The sequence below is a fragment of the Symphalangus syndactylus genome, chromosome 10 (genome assembly GCF_028878055.3).
Source record: "Symphalangus syndactylus isolate Jambi chromosome 10, NHGRI_mSymSyn1-v2.1_pri, whole genome shotgun sequence".
NCBI classification, from domain to species: Eukaryota; Metazoa; Chordata; class Mammalia; order Primates; family Hylobatidae; genus Symphalangus; species Symphalangus syndactylus.
In genome coordinates, this window is record NC_072432.2 from 91,731,673 (window position 1) to 91,751,341 (window position 19,669).

Genomic DNA, 19,669 nt, shown 5'->3' on the forward strand with positions numbered 1-19,669 from the left:
GATTAAACTTTTTGGTAGCATTGTTATATAGCTACACATATCCATGAAGACTCTTGTTATATTTTGTGAGGTGATATACTGAGAACTGTAAAGGAAAAAGAAAAAAAGCCAAAAAACCCAAACTCCTTTAACCTTAGAAACGTACATTGTGTTGCAGATACTTAGATGCAACTAAGTTGAAACAAATATACTACATTGCACTGTTTAATTACTTTCCTTGTACCATGTAATAAATACTCTGAGGTTCTAATCATAGCACTTTAGAGCATGATTCCTGCCTTTGAGTAGTATTCAACAGAGAAAATACATAATAGAATGATAAAATTTGTACCTTTTAGACACCTCCTGGGGTGCTATTTCCTTCCCTGTCCCCCTTCCCTCCTTCTTACAGTTTCCTTCCCTCTTCCATTCCTCCACCGCTTTCCTTTCACCTAATTCAGTGTCATTGTAGATCATGAACTACAGTAGTTCCCCCTTATCTGTGCGGGGAGGATATGTTCCAAGACCCACCCCCCGCCAGTGGATGCTTGAAACCATGGAGAGTATACTATATATACCATACCCTATATACATCATGTTTTTTCCTATACATATATACCAATGATTATAAATTAGGTGCAGGAAGAGATCAACAATAACTAATAACAAAAATTATAACAATATACTGTAATGAAAATGTAACTTTTTTCTTATGAAATCAAGAACTTTCACCTTTTCACTTAAAGGAATTAGTTTTTTTTTTTTTTTTTTTAGACTGTCACTCTGTCGCTCAGGCTGGAGTACAGTGGGACCACCTTGGTTCACTGCAACCTCCATATCCTGGTTCAAGCGATTCTCCTGCCTCAGCCTCCTGAGTAGCTGGGATTACAGGTGTGAGCCATCATGCCCAGCTAATTTTTGTATTCTTAGCAGAGACGGGTTTCACCATGTTGGCCAGGCTGGGGAAGCACTTTTTACAGCTTCTCTTTGGCATACCTGAATTGCCAGCATCATTACTTTTGCCTTTTGGGGACATTATTAAGTAAGGGTTACTGAACACAAGCACTGCTGTACTGAGACAGTCAATCTGATGACTGAGGTGACTGCTGAATGACAGGTGGTGCATACATACAACATGGATATGCTGGACAGAGGGATGATTTCATGCCTGAAATAGAGCTGGATAGAGATTTTTATCACATTACTTGGAATGGCATGTAATTTAAAATTTACTAATTATTTCTGGAATTTTCTATTTAATATATTTGGACTGTAGTTAACTATGCGTGACTGAAACCATAGAAACCAAAATTGCAGATGGAGGACTACCATGAAGACTTTTAAGGAATCCCATCATGTTCTTGTTCTCCTGAAACAGACAGGAAGCACAGGGAGCAAGTGCAGCCTAGGAGGAAATGCTGAAGGGCAAATATGTTTGTATTTCCCAGGGACTTTCTTATTTGTGAAGCAAGTTCTTCACTAAGACCTATTTCTGTTCTCAGTGACAATGGACTTACGTCTCTTTCTCTCCCATCTAACCTTTGTTCTTATGTTATTTTTGTGGAAATAAAATATAGCAAAGTATGGGAACTTAAACTAAGATATCCAGAAAGTATAACTTTGTGAAGTTTTATTACTAATGAAATGCTCTTGTGTTTCTTTAGGATCAGACTCTGTGATTTTACTGAAAGTGAAAGATTCCCAGACTCCAACTCCCAGGTAAACTTTGGAAAAAGCTTGTTCTTTATTAATTAATTAATTTTTTTTTTGAGATGGAGTCTTGCTCTGTTGCCCAGGCTGGAGTGTAGTGGCGTGATCTTGATTCACTGCAACCTCCACCTCCCTGGTTCAACAATTCTTCTGTCTCAGCCTCCCGAGTACCTAGAATTGCAGGTGCCCACCACCACATCCAGCTAATTTTTGTATTTTTAGTAGAAATGGGGTTTTGCTATGTTGGCCAGGCTGGTCTCGAACTCCTGACCTCAAGTGATCCACCTGCCTCGGCCTCCCAAAGTGCTGGGATTACAGGCGTGAGCCACCATGCCTGGCCTAAAAGTTTGTTCTTAACATATTGTTTTCCCTTTCTTTAATCATAGCTTTTTCACTAAAAGTTACATAATGTAAAGCTACCTCAATTCAGACCTCTCTCACGTATTACTTGAATTATTTCAGTGGCTTTATAATTGTTCTACCTTCAGCCTCTATTTTGTTCTTCATTCCGTCTTCCACCATACCATGTTCTTGAAACAATTTTTCTGCCTTGCTCTTTTTTCATTTTTTTTGTTTTTGTTTTTGTTTTGAGACAGGGTCTTGCTGTGTCACCCAGGCAGGAGTGCAGTGGTACAATCATGGCTCACTGCAGCCTTGAACCCCTGGGCTCGAGTGATCCTCCTGCCTCAGCTGAGACCACAGATGCATGCCACTAGACTTGGCTAACTTTTAAATTTTTCTTTTGTAGAGACGGGATCTCGCTATGTTGACCAGGCTGGTTTTGTACTCCTAGCCTCAAGCGATCCTCCCGACTTGGCCTTCCAAAGTGCTGGGATCATAGGTGTGAGCCACTGCACCCAGCCTACTGTGTTCTTTAGTCCGTCTTCCATGCTGCAATCAGAGTGATCTTTCAGAATTCATGTCTGATCATTCATTAAAGGGGTTTAATGATTATTTGTTAACCTCCTTCAAGGGTGGTTTATCAGACATCGAATTAAGCTCAGGCTCCTTACTATGGTATACAAAGCACTTCTTTAACAAGCCTCACTTTCTCACTTCAACAGGTATTTACTGAGGGCCTACTGTGTGCCAGGTACTAGTATAAATATTGAGGATAATAGGGAACAATGTGAAGTCCCTATTCTCAAGGAGCTTGCATTCTACTTGAAGGGAAGGATAAATAAACGTATATGCCTTGGGGTGATAAGTGCTATGAAGAAAATTGAAGCAGGGTAATATATAGAGTAGGATTGGGAGGATACTATTTGTATAGGATGGTCGTGGAAAGTCTCTGATAAAGTGACTTGAGCAGAGACATGATGGAGGTAAGAGGGAGCCATATGGAAATATGGGACTCTTTCATGTGTTTTTATAAGCTGGACTATTTTCAGTTTGTAAATACAATAAGCATTTCTTACCTTCACATTCAGTGTTCTTTTTGCCTGGAATGTCCTCCATACCTCAACTTTGTCTGTCAGTAGTGTTTTATCTTTTAGGTCTGAACTCACATGTGAACTTCTGCATGAAACTTTACTTATCTGGAGGTATCAAATACTTCTTCCTCTGTAATCCAGTAGGTTACTATGATTGCTATGCCTTTGCCATATATGGCTTTGGGAATTCAATTGCTAGCATGAGAATAATACCAGTTTTCCGTTGAGAAGATTAAGGATAATGAAATATTCTTTCTCATCTCAGTTTTGCTACTTCTTTGTAGCTCCCACGTATGTTCTAAGCTTTAAATATTTCTTAAAATTCTCTATTTGTTAAGTCTTTTGAGGAGACTTCATAGTTTGGATTCTTTATTTCTTACATCTTTTTTGGAGTCAGATCTGCCTTCTGATCTTGGGTTGGAAAAGGCTTCATGTAGCTTTGGACAAGTTACTCTTCTGAACCTCAGTTTCCTTATCAATAAAATGCCAGTATTGATACCTTACACTTAATTGTGGAGATTAACTTACAGATAAAACCCTTATTTTTATAAGTGTTTCATATGAAATGCCACAAGATGCATGCAACTTTCTTGGGAAGAAGTTGATCTCCCAGGTAAAGAGTTGATCTCAGTTCCTTAATGATTCTTTACTAAGACTGCCTTTCCTTTACGGAGGATTTCCCCTAGTGATGACTAAAGAATGAGATGGCAGGAGAAATGGTCTGTTGGGTAAGGCTGTTTGAGCGATGCTCTTTGTCAAAGTTGGTGCTTACTCTGCTGAGGCTTGGTTTATTGGCTGTCTTAATTCTCCACTACTGCCTTAGTTAAGTTCCAATAGTGAAGATCTGCTTTTATTTCCCAGAATTTGCTATGCTGTGTCATACCTCTTTGCCTTTATACATTCTGATCCTTCTGTTTGGTTGTCCCTTTCTTTGTCTACTTGGTAAGCTCTTATTTTTGCTTTCTTTTCTTTCTTTCTTTCTTTTTTTTTTTTTGTGACGGAATCTTGCTCTATCATCCAGGCTGGAGTGCAGTGGCACAATCTCTGCTCACTGCAACCTCCACCTCCTGGGTTCAAGTGATTCTGGTGCCTTACCCTCCAGGGTAGCTGGGATTACAGGCACACGCCACCACACCCAGCTAATTTTTGTATTTTTAGTGGAGATTGGGTTTCACCATGTTGGCCAAGCTGGTCTCGAACTCCTGACCTCTGGTGTTCCACCCACCTCAGCCTCCCAAAGTGCTGGGATTATAGGCATGAGCCACTGTGCCTGGCCTTAATTTTGCTTTTCAAAATCTCATCCAGGTGTTATTTTTTTTTCTCAGAAGATTTCTTTGACTTCGCCAGATAACATTAGTTTTTCCCTCCATCCTTCTACCTTGTTTGTTACTAATACCTTGGTACCTGTCACCCATTGCTGGTCATAGTGCTTGGCATATGATGGGTGCTCAGTAAATAAATCTTTGTTAAATAAATGAATTTCCTAGATAGCCTGAAGTGCTCTCTTGAGTAGCCCAAGTACTTATTCCTCCCCCCCTTTTTTTTAATGCTTTGATCTATTGAAAGGCACAGTCGAAAGAACACAGTCTTTGGAATTGGACAGATAAGATTTCTAATCTTAGCTTTTCAAGAGAAATTATCTTTTTGAACCTCCTTTTTCATTTCTGTACAGTATGAGTAATAATTCTTTTTTATATATTATGTTGAGGTTTAAATAATATAGGGATTTTCATTAGGTTTAACTAATACATAAAACATCTACAGTAGAGTTTTACATGTAGAGCACTAAGTATGTGCTCAAAAGCAGTTGTAGTTATTATTACTATATGCCTCAATTATATGAGAAATAATGCATCTCTTTGGAAAAGCAGATTTTCCCTGCATTTTATTTTCCTGAGCCAGTGGATACCTTGATCCATTGAAGAAAACTGCTTGTCCCTACATTACTTGTTTATTCAAGAAATACTAAATGGCTAGGCATGGTGGCTCATGCCTGTAATCCTAGCACTTTGGGAAGGCCAAGGTGGATGGATCACCTGAGGTCGTGAGTTTGAGACCAGCCTGGCCAACATGGTGAAACCTCGTCTCTACTAAAATAAAAAGAAAAAAAGAAAAAATTAGCCGGGTGTGGTGGTGGGTGCCTGTAATCCCAGCTACTCAGGAGGCTGAGGCAGGAGAATCTCTTGAACCCGAGAGGTGGATGTTGCAGTGAGCCGAGATTGTGCCAGTGTACTCCAGCTGGGGCAACAGAGTGAGAGTCAAAAACAAACAAACAAACAAACAAACAAACAAACAAAAACACTAAATGCCTACTATGTGCCAAGCACTATTCTAGTTGCAGAGAATTTTTTTTTTTTAAGAGATGGAGTCTCACTATGTTGCCCAGGCTGGTCTTGAGCTCTTGGCTTGAGCGATCCTCCCACCTCAGCCTCCTAAAGCACTGGGATTACAGGAATGAGCCACCATGCCTGGCCTCTGATCCAGGTCTCTTAACTCCCAATTTGATGCTCTGTTTACTTGTTCTCTATATTTAAAAGTTTTCTGTGGAAAAGTGTTCACTCTTCTTTGTGTTTCTGTGATAGATCCTGCCTAGTTAGGAGTTTGGAGATAAGGAAGTTTGAGAAAAACAAGAGGCTCTAGGACAATTAATCATGCCTGTGGCTCTGCTCAGCATATCACTTGGGTTGTCAGCAAGAGCCACATGGACCTAGAATTGGCCTGTCATCTTTGGAAGGAAGTTGTGTTGCTGATTGTCTGCTTTGGCTCATTGGCTTGTTAGCCATTTGATGTAGATTATTTTGTGGGTGGGGATTTTTAATAAATCTTTCAATCTGAGTTATTTGGGAAGAGCAATGTTCTAGCTTAATGTATTATTTTGAGAAGTGATGTCGTCTTTCACATAATGTTGGTCTCATGCAAGTAGGGAGCTATGCCAAATGTAATCTCTGCTGAACTTTGGGTCACCTTTTTAACTAATATGTATCCATATGATTTTAACTAATATGTATGCATAAGGATTGTGTCTCCTTAATTCCTAGTTACAATTATTTTATGTCATTTAGATTCCTTTTACTTATTCCATACTTGTAAAGCACTCGTATAAACTATTTAAATGATTGTTTTTATTGATGGAAATATTTTAATTTTCTCATAAGCCTCCTGCTCATTTGTCAAATTTTTCTTTTCCTACCCATAGTTCTACTTTCTTCCAGGCAGAGCTGTGGATCAAAGAATTGTAAGTTATTTTTGGTATCATTTTTCCTTCTCAATCACTTCATTTTTAGTTAGAAGAAATGCTAATCATCCTGCTTATTTTTTGCCAATAAGAAGTACCTGTTTAGGCTGGGCGCAGTGGCTCATGCCTGTAATTCCAGCACTTTGGGAGGCCGAGGCAGGTGGATCATCTGAGGTCAGGAGTTCAAGACCAGCCTGGCCATCATGGTGAAACCTCATCTCTACTAAAAATACAAAAATTGGCTGGGCGTGGTGGCGCACGCCTATAATCCTAGCTACTTGGGAGGCTGAGGCGGGAGGATTGCTTGAACCTGGGAGGTGGAGGTTGCAGTAAGCCGAGATCACGCCACTGCACTCCAGCCTCGGCAACAGAGTAAGACTCCATCTCAAAAAAAAAAAAAAAAAAAAGAAGTGCCTGTTTATACTTTTAAGTTGCTGGGTTTTCAAAATTATGTTTATTAAATCTGTAACAATCGTTGAAGCTAAATTAAATTGGAAAAATAGAGTTAGCTGTTATATAGTAGGAAAAATAAATGATCCTATTTTGGCATTTGTAAAACTAACTTATTGAATAATTCATATTTCTGGACTTTGCAAAATCAATGAAAGCATTTAGTCTCATTTAAGGAACTTACTTTATTAAGTTATCCAAACCCCTTGGTCTCAGTAATTTTTTAAAAATCTATCAAAAATATAGTATTTGAATTAAACTTCGGTGATATCTTGTATTCGTTTCTCCTTTGGGGTTCAGTCCCATTTTTGGATTTCCAGACTGAAGTTTTGCTTTCACTATAATCTTAAAAACATGTTAAGAAAAGAACTATTTGTTTACAAATGTTAACAAGTCATCTGTTCACATATAGCAGCACACTGATATTTTTAGTAATTTCAGTAAAAATAGTTCGGGTGCGATGGCTCACATCTGTAATCCTAGCACTTTGAGAGGCCAAGGTAGGGGGGTCGCTTGAGCCCAGGAGTTTGAGACTAGCCTGGGCACCGTATCTCTATAAAAAATAAGTAAAAATAGTAGCGTAATTTCAGTAACATTGTGTGGTTTCATTCTATGTCTTAAAATAAGGATGATGAGTTAGTGTAAGGATTTTAGACTTTCTTTGTGAGGGTCCTATATTTAATACTCAATGTACATCCACAATATGATACTGAGAGTGGTCTATATTTGGTCACATTACTTTTCATTTTCTAGAACTAGTGTTTATGATTCTCGAGCACGAGAAAGATTGCGCCAGATTGAAGAACAGAAAGCATTGGCCTTACAGCTTCAAAACCAGGTAAAAAAGAAAATTGGAATAATATTACAAATAAATAGTACATCAAAGTAGAAACCATTTTGGAAAGTTACCCAGATTTGGGTAATTGCTGTTGTAATTCCAAGATCGTATGGTGGCATAGCATGTTATGATATGTCGTAAATGTTCTTGGTCTGTCCAGTCAGCGCTACTCATTGTACATAAGACAAATATAGATAGTCCCCTACTTGTGATGGTTCGACTAATGATTTTTTGACTTTACAAAAAAGCGAAAGCAATAGGCATTTCAGCATGCTCCTTGACTTATGACAGGTTTATTGGGACATAACCCTATCATAAATCAAGGAACATCCACAGATTTCTTTATCCCACTTACTCTGAAGTTTTATCTTTCAGAGATTGCAGGAGCGGGAACATTCAGTACATGATTCAGTAGAACTGCATCTTCGTGTACCTCTTGAAAAGGAGATTCCTGTTACTGTTGCCCAAGAAACACAAAAAAAAGGTCATAAATTAACTGATAGTGAAGATGAATTTCCTGAAATTACAGAGGTAAGTTACATACACTTAATTTCTACACTACCGAGTATTATGTTTAGAAAGAATCCCTCGGGCGAGTTTCAAACATAAAAGCAATAGTGGTTGGGCACGGTGGCTTACGCCTGTAATCCCATCACTTTGGGAGGCTGAAGCGGGTGGATCACTTGAGGTCAGGAGTTCAAGACCAGCCTGGCCAACATGGCGAAACCCCATCTCTACCAAAAATACAAAAATTAGCTGGGTGTGGTGGCATGCGCCTGTAATCCCAGCTACACAGGAGGCTGAGGCAGGAGAATTGCTTGAACCCGGCAGGCAGAGGTTGCAGTGAGGTGAGATCGTGCCACTGTACTTCAGCCTGGGTGACAGGGCAAGACTCCATCTCACAAAAAAAAAAAAGCCATAGAACACGTGTTATTTAAATTTTCTTGTATATTTCTGCTTTCGCTTATTTTACATACCAATCTGGGCTTTATTTTTAAAATATTGAAAATTTATGAAAGAACTATGGGTGGCTTTTAACAGTTTCAGTGAAGAAGCATTTAATACATTTGTCTTTCATGTCATGTGCATTTTTACTTAATGCACACATACAATAGTTTGACCTCAAATTGTAAGCTGAGATTTGCTCTTTTTTTAAGTAATAAAACCCATTATAGAAAATTTGGAAAATACATGGAGGTCTGTGTACATTTTTAGATAACCTGTTTCTTTATCCATACTTCTCTCTGAAACACTACCATGCAGCTGGTGAGCATAACACACTTATTATAGTTGTACTGAATTCCATGTTTTACATTTTAAAAAAAAGATCTCTAAGAAAGTAATTTCTAAAAGGTACTGCCTTTACTCTCTTACTACCTTTTATGAAAAATTTTGTTTCTCAGGAAATCATTTGGACCAGAGATATAAAATATAATTTTTCTCATGTGCTTAGAAAATTTGATAGCAGAAGGTTGTTCCAGACTTTAGGAATTAATATGGAAACAAGGATCTGAATGTTGTGTTGAAAAAGAGAAGGGAGGACTAGATGAAGTGGAAAGAAGAAATTGGGGATTACTGGGAAGAAACCAAAATGTTAGAAGTAAACTGATTAACAGTAAATTTATAAACAATTGAATGGTGATAAATATAGTCTGGGGATTATATGGGGCTTGGTGAGAAATATGGTTTTTCTGAAGCCATGCGTGTTTGATGTCTTGACACCTTTTGTTTTCTTAGGAAATGGAGAAAGAAATAAAGAATGTATTTCGTAATGGGAATCAGGATGAAGTTCTCAGTGAAGCATTTCGCCTGACCATTACACGCAAAGATATTCAAACTCTAAACCATCTGAATTGGCTCAATGATGAGGTAACATTGCATCTATTTTTACATACAAATAGTAAACATTAAGTGGCAGTTAAATTAAGGCATATCTCACTTTTTCTCAAAATGTGGTCCATGGATGTCCTGCATTGGAATCATCTCTCATAGGCCTCTTCATTCTTGTAACTATGAGGGAGTGTGGTGGAGACAGGCATTTTTAACAAACATCTCAGGTGTATTTTAAAGTCTGAGAACCACTGAATTTACCTTTTCTTGTTGAAGATTTGAACATTGAAGAAGACATTCACTCACTGGTATTCTCACTCTCTTTAAGGCTCCTATTCTGCAGTTCATCTCTTCTGAACAAATAAATATTAGCTGACCATGTTGCAGCATGAAGGAATACTTTGGGATTTCTTTATAGGAATCCGGTTTTACTTCCCTTTCTACCTAAGTTCTACTCATTTTAGATCACTTATATTATGAATGATAAGCTTTCCAAAATAGCCTCCATTTATGTATGATATTTTTTAAATGGACATTGAAAAAGTTATACTATTATTAAATATTTGAGGTATTGGGGGAGAAGTTACGGTCTTCACCTCCTAACTCCAATTTATTTTAAGTATATTAATTACACCACAGTTTTTAAACTGATCTATTCCTAAGCCTAAACCTGTAGGTACCTGTTTTATTTTAGAAGGTTATTTTTACAGCAAAAGAAAACTGGGTTGGATATGTTTTCCTAAGTACCTTCTTTCCATAAGCATCCCTGCCTAATCTGGGTATACTCAAGCTTCACAGCTGTGGAGGATTTTTAGTTTCTCAGTGTAGTAATCATTAAATGTTTTAGATATCCATATCCTGTTTTTGTATGATCAAGACCTTCCAAATAATATCTGCTAATAACTATTGATCATTTACCTCATTGGGTACGATTCATGTTTTGTGTGTTTTATTCTTGTAATGGTCATCATATCTTTGGAGGTAGATATGATAGTTCTTCATTCTACAGATAAAGAAACAAGGCATAGAAAGATTTAAAAACTTGCAAGGTTATACAGCTAGTAAACAGCAGATCCAAGATGAAGACCTAAGCATTGGGTCTTATCTGCTATATCTTACTACCTCAGAATCTTAAATTGGATCCTGGTCTTAGGATCAGATATATAGAACTTAGGAGCCATGTATCGTGTCCAGGATGCTGGTTTTCTCTGGGGCCAGCCCCATTCTTTTTGCCACTGGTTGGTTTATAAGGTAAAAATTTCAGAAGCTCATCATTCCCTGAATAATATCTGTGACCAAGAATAATAAGGAAGGCATAGTTCGTTACTGTCTTTCTTTAGAAGAAACCCTCTTTGCTTCTTTTGGCTCAGATATTAGAATATTGGTTCAAACAATAGAGAAAAAGAGCTCACCAAATCAAAGGAGGGAATGAAATCAAGGATAGTTATAAGTATCCACTGATAAGTTATTTTTGATCTGTGGTCCTTTGCCATTTGTTTCCTGCCATTGCTGGTGGGGAGAGGTGAGTTACTCTAAAGGGATAGTATGCTTTAGTTTGTTGTAAATCATGGAAAATCTCCTAGAGGGCAGCAATGAGTAGGATATGAGCTGAGTTCTTGCTATTTACTGTGGCATTTACCTCAGTGAGATTCCTTACAGAGACAGCATTCATCAGGACATATTTTCCATTCCCTGGGCCCATCAGAGGCTGGATTTTTAGCAAGCTAAGTTAATGGAAATTACATTATTTTAGAGGAGATGAGAAGAAGGAAAGATTCTTTGTCTACTTTATCCCTACCACACCTAGCCATAACTTTTGTAGAAGGAGTGCATTTCTTCTCAGTTTAGAATAATGTTATCCTTGAAAATGAGTGCCAATTCACATGTCAATAACAATGATGGGAGCTATCTTAAAAAGCACCATTTTCAAAGTACCATACTTCATAGGCTTTCAAAGTTACTGCCCTTGAGAAGCTAGCATCCTGATGGAGTATTATTAGATATCCTTAAGTATTGATACTCATTGAAGAATACTGAATTTTGGCCAGATGCAGTGGGTCATGCCTATAATCCCAGCGTTTTGGATGGCTAAGGTGAGAGGATCACCTGAGGTCAGGAGTTCAAGAGCAGCCTGGGCAACATAGCAAGACCTGATCTCTACAAAAAAAAATTAAAAATTAGCCAGCCATGGTGGCATGTGCCTGTAGTCCCAGCTCTTCAGAAGGCTGAAGCAGCAGGATTGCTTGAGCTAAGGCAGGAGGATTGCTTGAGTTTAGGAGTTTAAGTTTATAGTGAGCTATGATTGAGCCACTGCACTCTAGACTGGGTGACAGAGTAAGACTCTGTGTCTTAAAAAGAATACAAAACTTAATTTTGTTTCTCAGTTGTGAACTATCAGTCTTTTGCAAATGATTTGTCCTCTGTTCAATCCTCTTCTTCCCTCAAGTAGGTATTTTCATTAATAATAATTTCTCTTCTTTTTCTGTTTCCTGCTTTATAAGATGTATTAAAACTTTCTCCAAAATAGGTGACTGATACATTATTCTTAACATTTTATAAACAAAGTACCATACTTTGTAGGCTTTCAGAGTTAAAAAGGAATATAAGAGCCAGGAAGTAAAAGGAATCAGATTCAGTTTATAAGGAAAATAAAATCCAGAAATCCTATGTTTGGGATATGTATAGAAAGCCATTAGGATACCCTGTTCCTAAAAGAAGAGTGACCACAGTACCTATTCATACAATAGGTTTTAAAATTTTTTTCATAAATGGATTTCTCTATAGGTGAGTTTGGTTAAATTCTGTACAACTTCAAAGGACTAATGATTGACAGGATTAATATAATAAAACGTCTCAAAAATGGAATGTGGGAACTGGCTGCCATATAAAGAATACAAAAGGAGGGAAGAAGACTGTTAAAATCAAGACACTGTAGATGGGGATTTCTATACTGGGTCAGGAGATTAGTTACTAATAGAAATATCTAATTAAGGGAAGGGAGGATAGAGTTAAAGAGAGGAGAAATTACGCTGGGAGCAGTGGCTCACACCTGTAATCCCAACACGGAGAGTCTGAGGTGGAAGGATTGCTTGAGCCCACGTTGTCAAGGCTGCAGTGAGTTATGATTGTGCCACTGCACTCCACTCCAGGGTGGGTGACAGAACAAGACTCTGAGATCCTGTCTCTTTTTTAGAAAAAGGGAGAGGAAAAATTAGTTGCAAAAGTAGAAGTAGATTGAAACAGTCAAGAAACAGAAGGAAATATTTTCAAATGGGTGTCATTATTAGAAACTATGTATTAATTCCTGGAGATTGAATTGGATGACTTCTGGAATCCCTTCCAACTTTAAGATTCTAGGTTTATTATCCTGAGTACTGCTTTAGGCTTTGTGTTTCTCTTTATGGCCAAATGGTTCTCCTTTGAGGGACTAAGGATTGTTTTAAAAGGCATCAGATAAATTTAGAAATACATGGATATAATTTAGGTATACAAGTAAATAAAACTTACTTTTGCTTCTGTCATGATAAAGGAAACAAGATTTACCCTTTCAACTTAACTAGAAAATTAGACAAAACATGAAACAACAATTTTCAGACGTTGGAAATAACAGGCAGTGATCCCTGAGGGAAGGGAAATAAAAGGGATGTATGCTGTAATATCCCCAGCTTTCTAGGGTGGGGTGTGTGTTGTGAAGGAGGGACTGGTAGAGCCTGTGCAGAGGGGCTTCCCTTCAGTCTTTGGCTGAGTACCAATTTGTGCACGTATGAGAAGAAGCTACCAGAGGCTGGGGAAAGAACCACCAGAAAGAAGGAATCAGCACAGTCTTAGAGCCAGCACAGGTGTCAATAGTTTATGTTCCAACTAGTTAGAGTAGAAAAACCTCCTAAGTCACAGGGCATTGAATAGAATCTTCAGAGGGGTATTGCCTCAGAAATAGGGTGAAACTGACCCTAGAATAAAGGCTGCTCTGGACCTACCATCACAAAGCCTAAAAACAAGCCTCAAAAGCCTGAAACTGATCCAAATAACCTATATCCCAGAGAAAAGCCTAACAATATTTAAAGGAATACAACGAATTCCAGCAACAACAAGGCCCAACATAAAATTTGCAATATCCAGCATCCAACTAGAAATAACCAGACATACACGAGGAAGGAAAGTACAGTTTATGGTGAGGGAGAAAAGAAACACTCAGAAATGACCAAAATAATAGAATTAGCAGACAAGGATTTTTAAAAAGTTACTATAAATATCTTCCACATATTCAAGAAGATAGAAGAAAATGGACATCATGGGGAGAGAAATGGAAGATATTTTTAAACAAGACTGACATTGAACTTCTAGAAACGAAAAATATATCTGAAATAAAAATACATAAGGTAGTATTAATAGTAGATTAGACACTTCATAAGAAAAAATTCGTAAACTTGAATAGCAATAGAAACTTGAATATGAGACACACAAAAAGAGCCAAAGAAAGATGTCAAGAGCATCAGTAAGCTGTGGAATTATACCAGACAGGTTAAGCATATAATTGGAGTCCCAGAAGGAAAGGTGGATGCATAGGTGGTATTAGAAAAAGTATTTGAAGAAATAATGATGGAAGATTTTCCAAATTTGAAAACTGAACTGACAAGTTTGAGAAGTTCTCCATACCCCAAGTAGAAGAAACACCATGCTAAAATGTATAGTAATCAAGTTACTGAAAACTGGTGATAAAAATATTAAGTGCAACCAGAAGGAAAAAGGCACATTAAGTACAGAAGAACAAAGATAGGAATAACTTTCAGAAACGATGTAGGCCAGAAGACAATGTAGCTACATCTTTAAAGTACTGCAGAAGAAACAAATTTGTCAGTAGAAATTCTATACCCAGCAAATATATCTTTCAAAAAGTAAGGCTGTACTTTTCCAGACAAATGCTGATAGAATTCATCACCAACAGACCTGTACCAGAAGAAATATTACGTGTTCTTAAGGCAGAAGAAAAATATCAAATGGAAATGTCAGTCCACACAAAGGAATGAAGAGGAGTGGAATTGCTCTCATTTTTTCATATCTCTAGAAGACAGGTGACTAAGGCAGAACTAAAACAACATACTGTGGGATTTATAACATATAGAAGTAAAATATAATCACAGCACAAAGAAGGAGACAAAATGGACAAATAAACTATTGGAAGATCCTTATACTCTACATAAGGTGGTATATTAATTTTTTTTTTTTTTTTTTTTGAGACAGAGTCTCACTGTCGCCCAGGCTGGAGTGCAGTGGTGCAATCTCGGCTCACTGCAGGCTCCACCCCCCGGGGTTCACGCCATTCTCCTGCCTCAGCCTCCCGAGTAGCTGGGACTACAGGCGCCCGCCACCTCGCCTGGCTAATTTTTTGTATTTTTAGTAGAGATGGGGTTTCACCGTGTTAGCCAGGATGGTCTCGATCTCCTGACCTTGTGGTCCGCCCGCCTTGGCCTCCCAAAGTGCTGGGATTACAGGCGTGAGCCACCGCGCCCGGCCTCATAAGGTGGTATAATGTTATATGAAGGTAGACTATGATAAGTTAAAGGCATAGTAAATCATAGAGTAACCACTAAAAAATAAAGAGCAAGATATATTTACTAAGCCAATAATGGAGACAAAATGGAGCTTTAAAAATCCAAAAGGTTTTGGAAAGAAGAAAAAAGATAAAAAGAACAAATAGGAAAACAGAGCAAGATGGTAGATTTAAACCCAACCACATTGATATTAAATGTAAATTATCTAGGTCAACATTGTCCAATAGAAATATAATGTGATCCACATATTTTAAATTGTAAAATAGTAAAATGGGCTGAGTGCAGCGGCTTATGCCTGTAATCCCAGCACTTTGGGAGGCCAAGGCGGGTAGATCACTTGAGGTCAGGAGTTTGAGACCAGCCTGGCCAACATGGTGAAACCCTGTCTCTACAAAAAATACAAAAATTAGCCAGGCATGGTGGTGCATGCCTGTAATCTCAGCTACCTGGGAGGCTGAGGCAGGACAATCGCCTGAACCCAGGAGGCGGAGGTTACAGTGACTGAGATCACACCACTGCACTCCAGCCTGGGCAGTGGAGTGAGACTTTATCTCAAGAAAAAGAAAATAAAATGAAACAGGTGAAATTAATTTTTAACATATTTAAGGCCAGGCACAGTGGCTCACGTCTGTAATCCCAGCACTTTGGGAGGCCAAGGCGGGTGCATCACTTGAGGTCCGGAGTTTGAGACCAGCGTGGCCAACATGGCGAAACCCTGTCTCTACTAAAAATTAAAAAAATTAGCCTGTCATCATGGTGTGTGCCTACAATTGGGAGGTTGTGGCAGGAGATTCACTTGAACCTAGGAAGCAGAGGTTGCAGTGAGCTGAGATCGTGCCACTGTACTCCAGCCTGGGTGATAGAGCAAGACTCTGTTTCAATTAGAAAATATATACATATATAAAGTAATATATATGTAATATATGTTATATATAAATAATATATTTTTACATAAAAATATATATAGTATAGGTCAGGTACAGTGGCTCACGCCTGTAATCCCAGCACTTTGGGAGGCAGAGGCAAGTGGATCACCTGAGGTCAGGAATTTGAGACTGGCCTGACCAACATGCTGAAACCCCGTCTCTACTAAAAATATAAAAATTAGCCAGGTGTGGTGGCAGGCGCCTGTAATCCCAGCTACCTGGGAGGCTGAGGCACGAGAATCGCTTGAAACCGGGAGGTGGAGGTTGCAGTGAGCCAAGATCACACCACTGCACTCCAGCCTGGGTGACAGAGTGAGACTTTGTCTCAAAAAATATATATATATTTTATATTTTTATATATAAAATATTAAATGATATATTTTTATATGTAATATATATTAAATAATATATAATAAATTAAATAATATATAAAATAATATATATTAAATAATATATACTATATATTAAATATATTTAATATATACTATATATTAAATATATTTAATATATACTATATACTATATATACTATATATTTAATATATACTATATATACTATATATTAAATAAAATATATTAAATAATATATAATGGATTAAATTATATTATATATTATATTGATATATATTACATATATTACTAATATAAATGTATTATATATTATATATAGTTATATATTATATAATATGTAAATATATTAATATATATTAATATATTATACATTATACATTAATATATTATATATAAATACATATTATATATCCAATAATATGTAATATATTTATATATTCAATAATATGTAATATATTTATATATTCAATAATATGTAATATATTTATATATTCAATAATATGTAATATATTTATATATTCAATAATATATATATTCAATAACATATTATTTAACAAAATATGTCATTTTGGCATGTAGTCAAAATACTATTGAGATATTTTACCTTCTCTTTGAAATGTGCTAAGCATTTTACACTTATAGCACATCTCCAGTTGGATTAATCACATTTCAGGTGCTCAGTAGTCACATTTGGCTAGTGGCTGCCTTACTGAACAGTATAGGGTAAACATCCAATTAAAAGGCAGAGATTGGCTATCCTTGGGGAGGCCAGCAAATTTCCGGATAAGGGAAGCTGGTGGGCGGGGAAAAGGCATGCAGTGGCCCTCGTGAGCCAGAAGAGTAGCTGCTGACTGATGCCTGGGGGACCAAGCCCATAATCGTGGAGCTGGAGCTGCACTGTGTCCCTTGCTTCAGTCTGATCTTTGGGGAGCCTGCACAGTTCTGACCTCAGTTAAGAGCTGAGGGAAGAAATGTGGGAATGTTTGGCCCTGTGTAACAGCAAAAGGATTCATTGGTGAGGGTGTCTGTCAGGTATCCATAAGGATAATAAGATGAAGGGAACATCGCCGTTTGGAAAGTGTCGTGATGTGATACACAAGTTGTGCTGCCTCTGTGGCTCTAAGGCCTACCACCTTCAGAAGTCAACCTGTGGCAAATGTGGCTCCCCTGCCAAGCACAAGAGAAAGTATAACTGGACTGCCAAGGCTAAAAGAAAATACCACGGCGACTGGTTGAATGAAGCACCTAAACATTATATACTGCAGATTTAGGCATGGATTCTGTGAAGGAACAACACCTACACCCAAGAAGGACAGGAGTTGCGTCATCCAGTTCATCTTAAGAGTTTCAATGCTTAGTCACACAATAAATATTCTAGTTTTTAAAAATGTATATATTTTAAACATGTATATGTTTATATGTATGTTATATCTATATTACATATATGTGAAAAGAGGCAGAGATTGTCAGATTGGATTAAAAAGCTGTCTGTAAGAAACCATTTATTTATTATTTATTTTTGAGACGGAATTTTGGTCTTGTTGCCCAGGCTGGAGTACAAATGGCGTGATCTTGGCTCACTGCAACCTCAGCCTCCCAGGTTCAAGCGATTCTCCTGCCCTAGCCCCCTGAGTAGCTGGGATTACAGGCGTCTGCCACCACACCCAACTAATTTGTCTATTTTTAGTAGAGATGGGGTTTCACCATATTGGCCAACCTGGTCTCGAACTCCTGACCTCAGGTGACCCACCTGCCTTGGCCTCCCAGAGTGCTGGGATTACAGATGTGAGCCACTGCGCCTGGCCAAGAAACCATTTTAAATGTAAAGACATAGGTTTACAAAAGTTAAAGGACAGAAAAAATATACCCTGCAAACATGACTTAAAGGAAAAAGTGACTTATTAACATTATACAAATTAGATTTCAGAACAAGGAATATTATCAGTAATAGAGACATTTCTTAATGATAAAGGGATCAGTTCATCAAGAAGGCTTAACAGCCTAAATATGTACATACCTAATAACAGAACTTTGAAATATGTGAAGCATAATCTGATAGAACTGAAAGGAGAAATGGACAAATCTATTACTGTTGGAGGTTTCACTGCCTCTGAGTAATGGATAGAATAAGTAGAAAATCAGTAAGGTTATAGAAGACTGGAACAGGTAGATCGATCCTATGCACCCAAATGTTTGTACACCAGAAACACTTTTTCCTCTACTTAGCCCTCTATGCCCTATCCTACGTGGAGAAGCAGGATAACTGGAGCACTTCTTGTCTCTCTATTATTTTCCCTTCAAAACCCTATTCTCCCTCTGATTCCTTGCTGTCAATTTATGTGGATGAATTGGAAAAATAGCAAGCTGACATGTCTCTTTTTTGGGGAATGGGTTCTACTCTATAAACCCATATTAGTTATTACCAGTTGTTTCCAATTGGAAAAGCATTGGACTGTTGGAATACAGTATTTCTAACTTCACCAGCTAGTGAAAGGCCAATGAGGAAGAAACTCATAGGAAATATGGGGGACAGGAGGATGGTGAAGGAGGAATTAAGATAGAATCTACATAGCAGACTAATTACACTGAAACCAAGCTAACCAGGCAGACTAATTACCTACTTGGTAAGCTTCATCTCTGAAAAGAAAGAGGTATCTCCCAGCTATTCAGCATCACAATAGCCCGGTGTATAGAGAGCATATTCCTACTTGATTGGTGGTATGAAATAAGAAGTAAAACTTTATAGGGAAGTACCAAATTCACCTGATTTTTATTGCAGAGTCAGAATCTGGAACCAGAGCACTTGCATTTTGATGAACATTCTTTTTTTTTTTTTTTTTTCCTGAGACAGGGTCTCACTCTGTAATCCAGGCTAGAGTGCAGTGGTGTGATCATAGCTCACTGCAGCCTCAAACTCCCGGGCTAAAGTGATCCTCCTGCCTCAGCCTCCCAAGGAGCTGGGACCACAGGAATGTGCCACCATGCCTGGCTTTTTTGTTTAGTTTTTGGAGAGAAAGTCTCACTATATTGCCCAGCCTGGTCTCGAATTCCTGGCCTCAAGTGATCCTACCACCTTAGCCTCCTAAAGTGCTAGGATTACAGGCAGGAGCCCACAGCCAGCTTTGTCTAGCATTCTAACTTTCAGAATATATATTTTTGATGGGAATGGGGGGAATTGGTAGTGGTCATAGTTTGATAATTTTTCCAAGGAGTAGTTAAATCTGAGTGATGCTCAGTAAAGAGAGGAAACAGCCTGCAAAACATGAAGTTCAACCAGACAAACCTAGCCTTAGGAATAGGTTTTCCTTAGAGAATAAAAGCTGATTGCATAAGAAGGAAAAAAACTAGGCAAAATGAAATAAACTA

The 19,669-nt window shown here is 37.9% G+C and overlaps 1 protein-coding gene and 1 pseudogene across 5 annotated transcripts in view; both read left to right on the top strand.

Moving 5' to 3' along the window:
* Positions 1 to 19,669, top strand: part of SENP1 (SUMO specific peptidase 1) — a 62,409-nt gene that overhangs the window by 32,688 nt on the left and 10,052 nt on the right. For 4 of the 5 annotated variants that reach the window (XM_055295088.2, XM_055295090.2, XM_055295087.2 and 1 more), the window contains 5 exons: positions 1,644 to 1,698; positions 6,319 to 6,357; positions 7,561 to 7,645; positions 8,021 to 8,176; positions 9,383 to 9,514. In XM_055295088.2, coding sequence (XP_055151063.1) covers positions 1,644 to 1,698; positions 6,319 to 6,357; positions 7,561 to 7,645; positions 8,021 to 8,176; positions 9,383 to 9,514 — 467 coding nt within the window. The remainder of the gene's footprint in view (positions 1 to 1,643; positions 1,699 to 6,318; positions 6,358 to 7,560; positions 7,646 to 8,020; positions 8,177 to 9,382; positions 9,515 to 19,669) is intronic. The other variant, XM_063611281.1, reaches the window with a different exon arrangement.
* On the top strand, positions 16,946 to 17,645 carry LOC129491161 (large ribosomal subunit protein eL37-like; annotated as a pseudogene).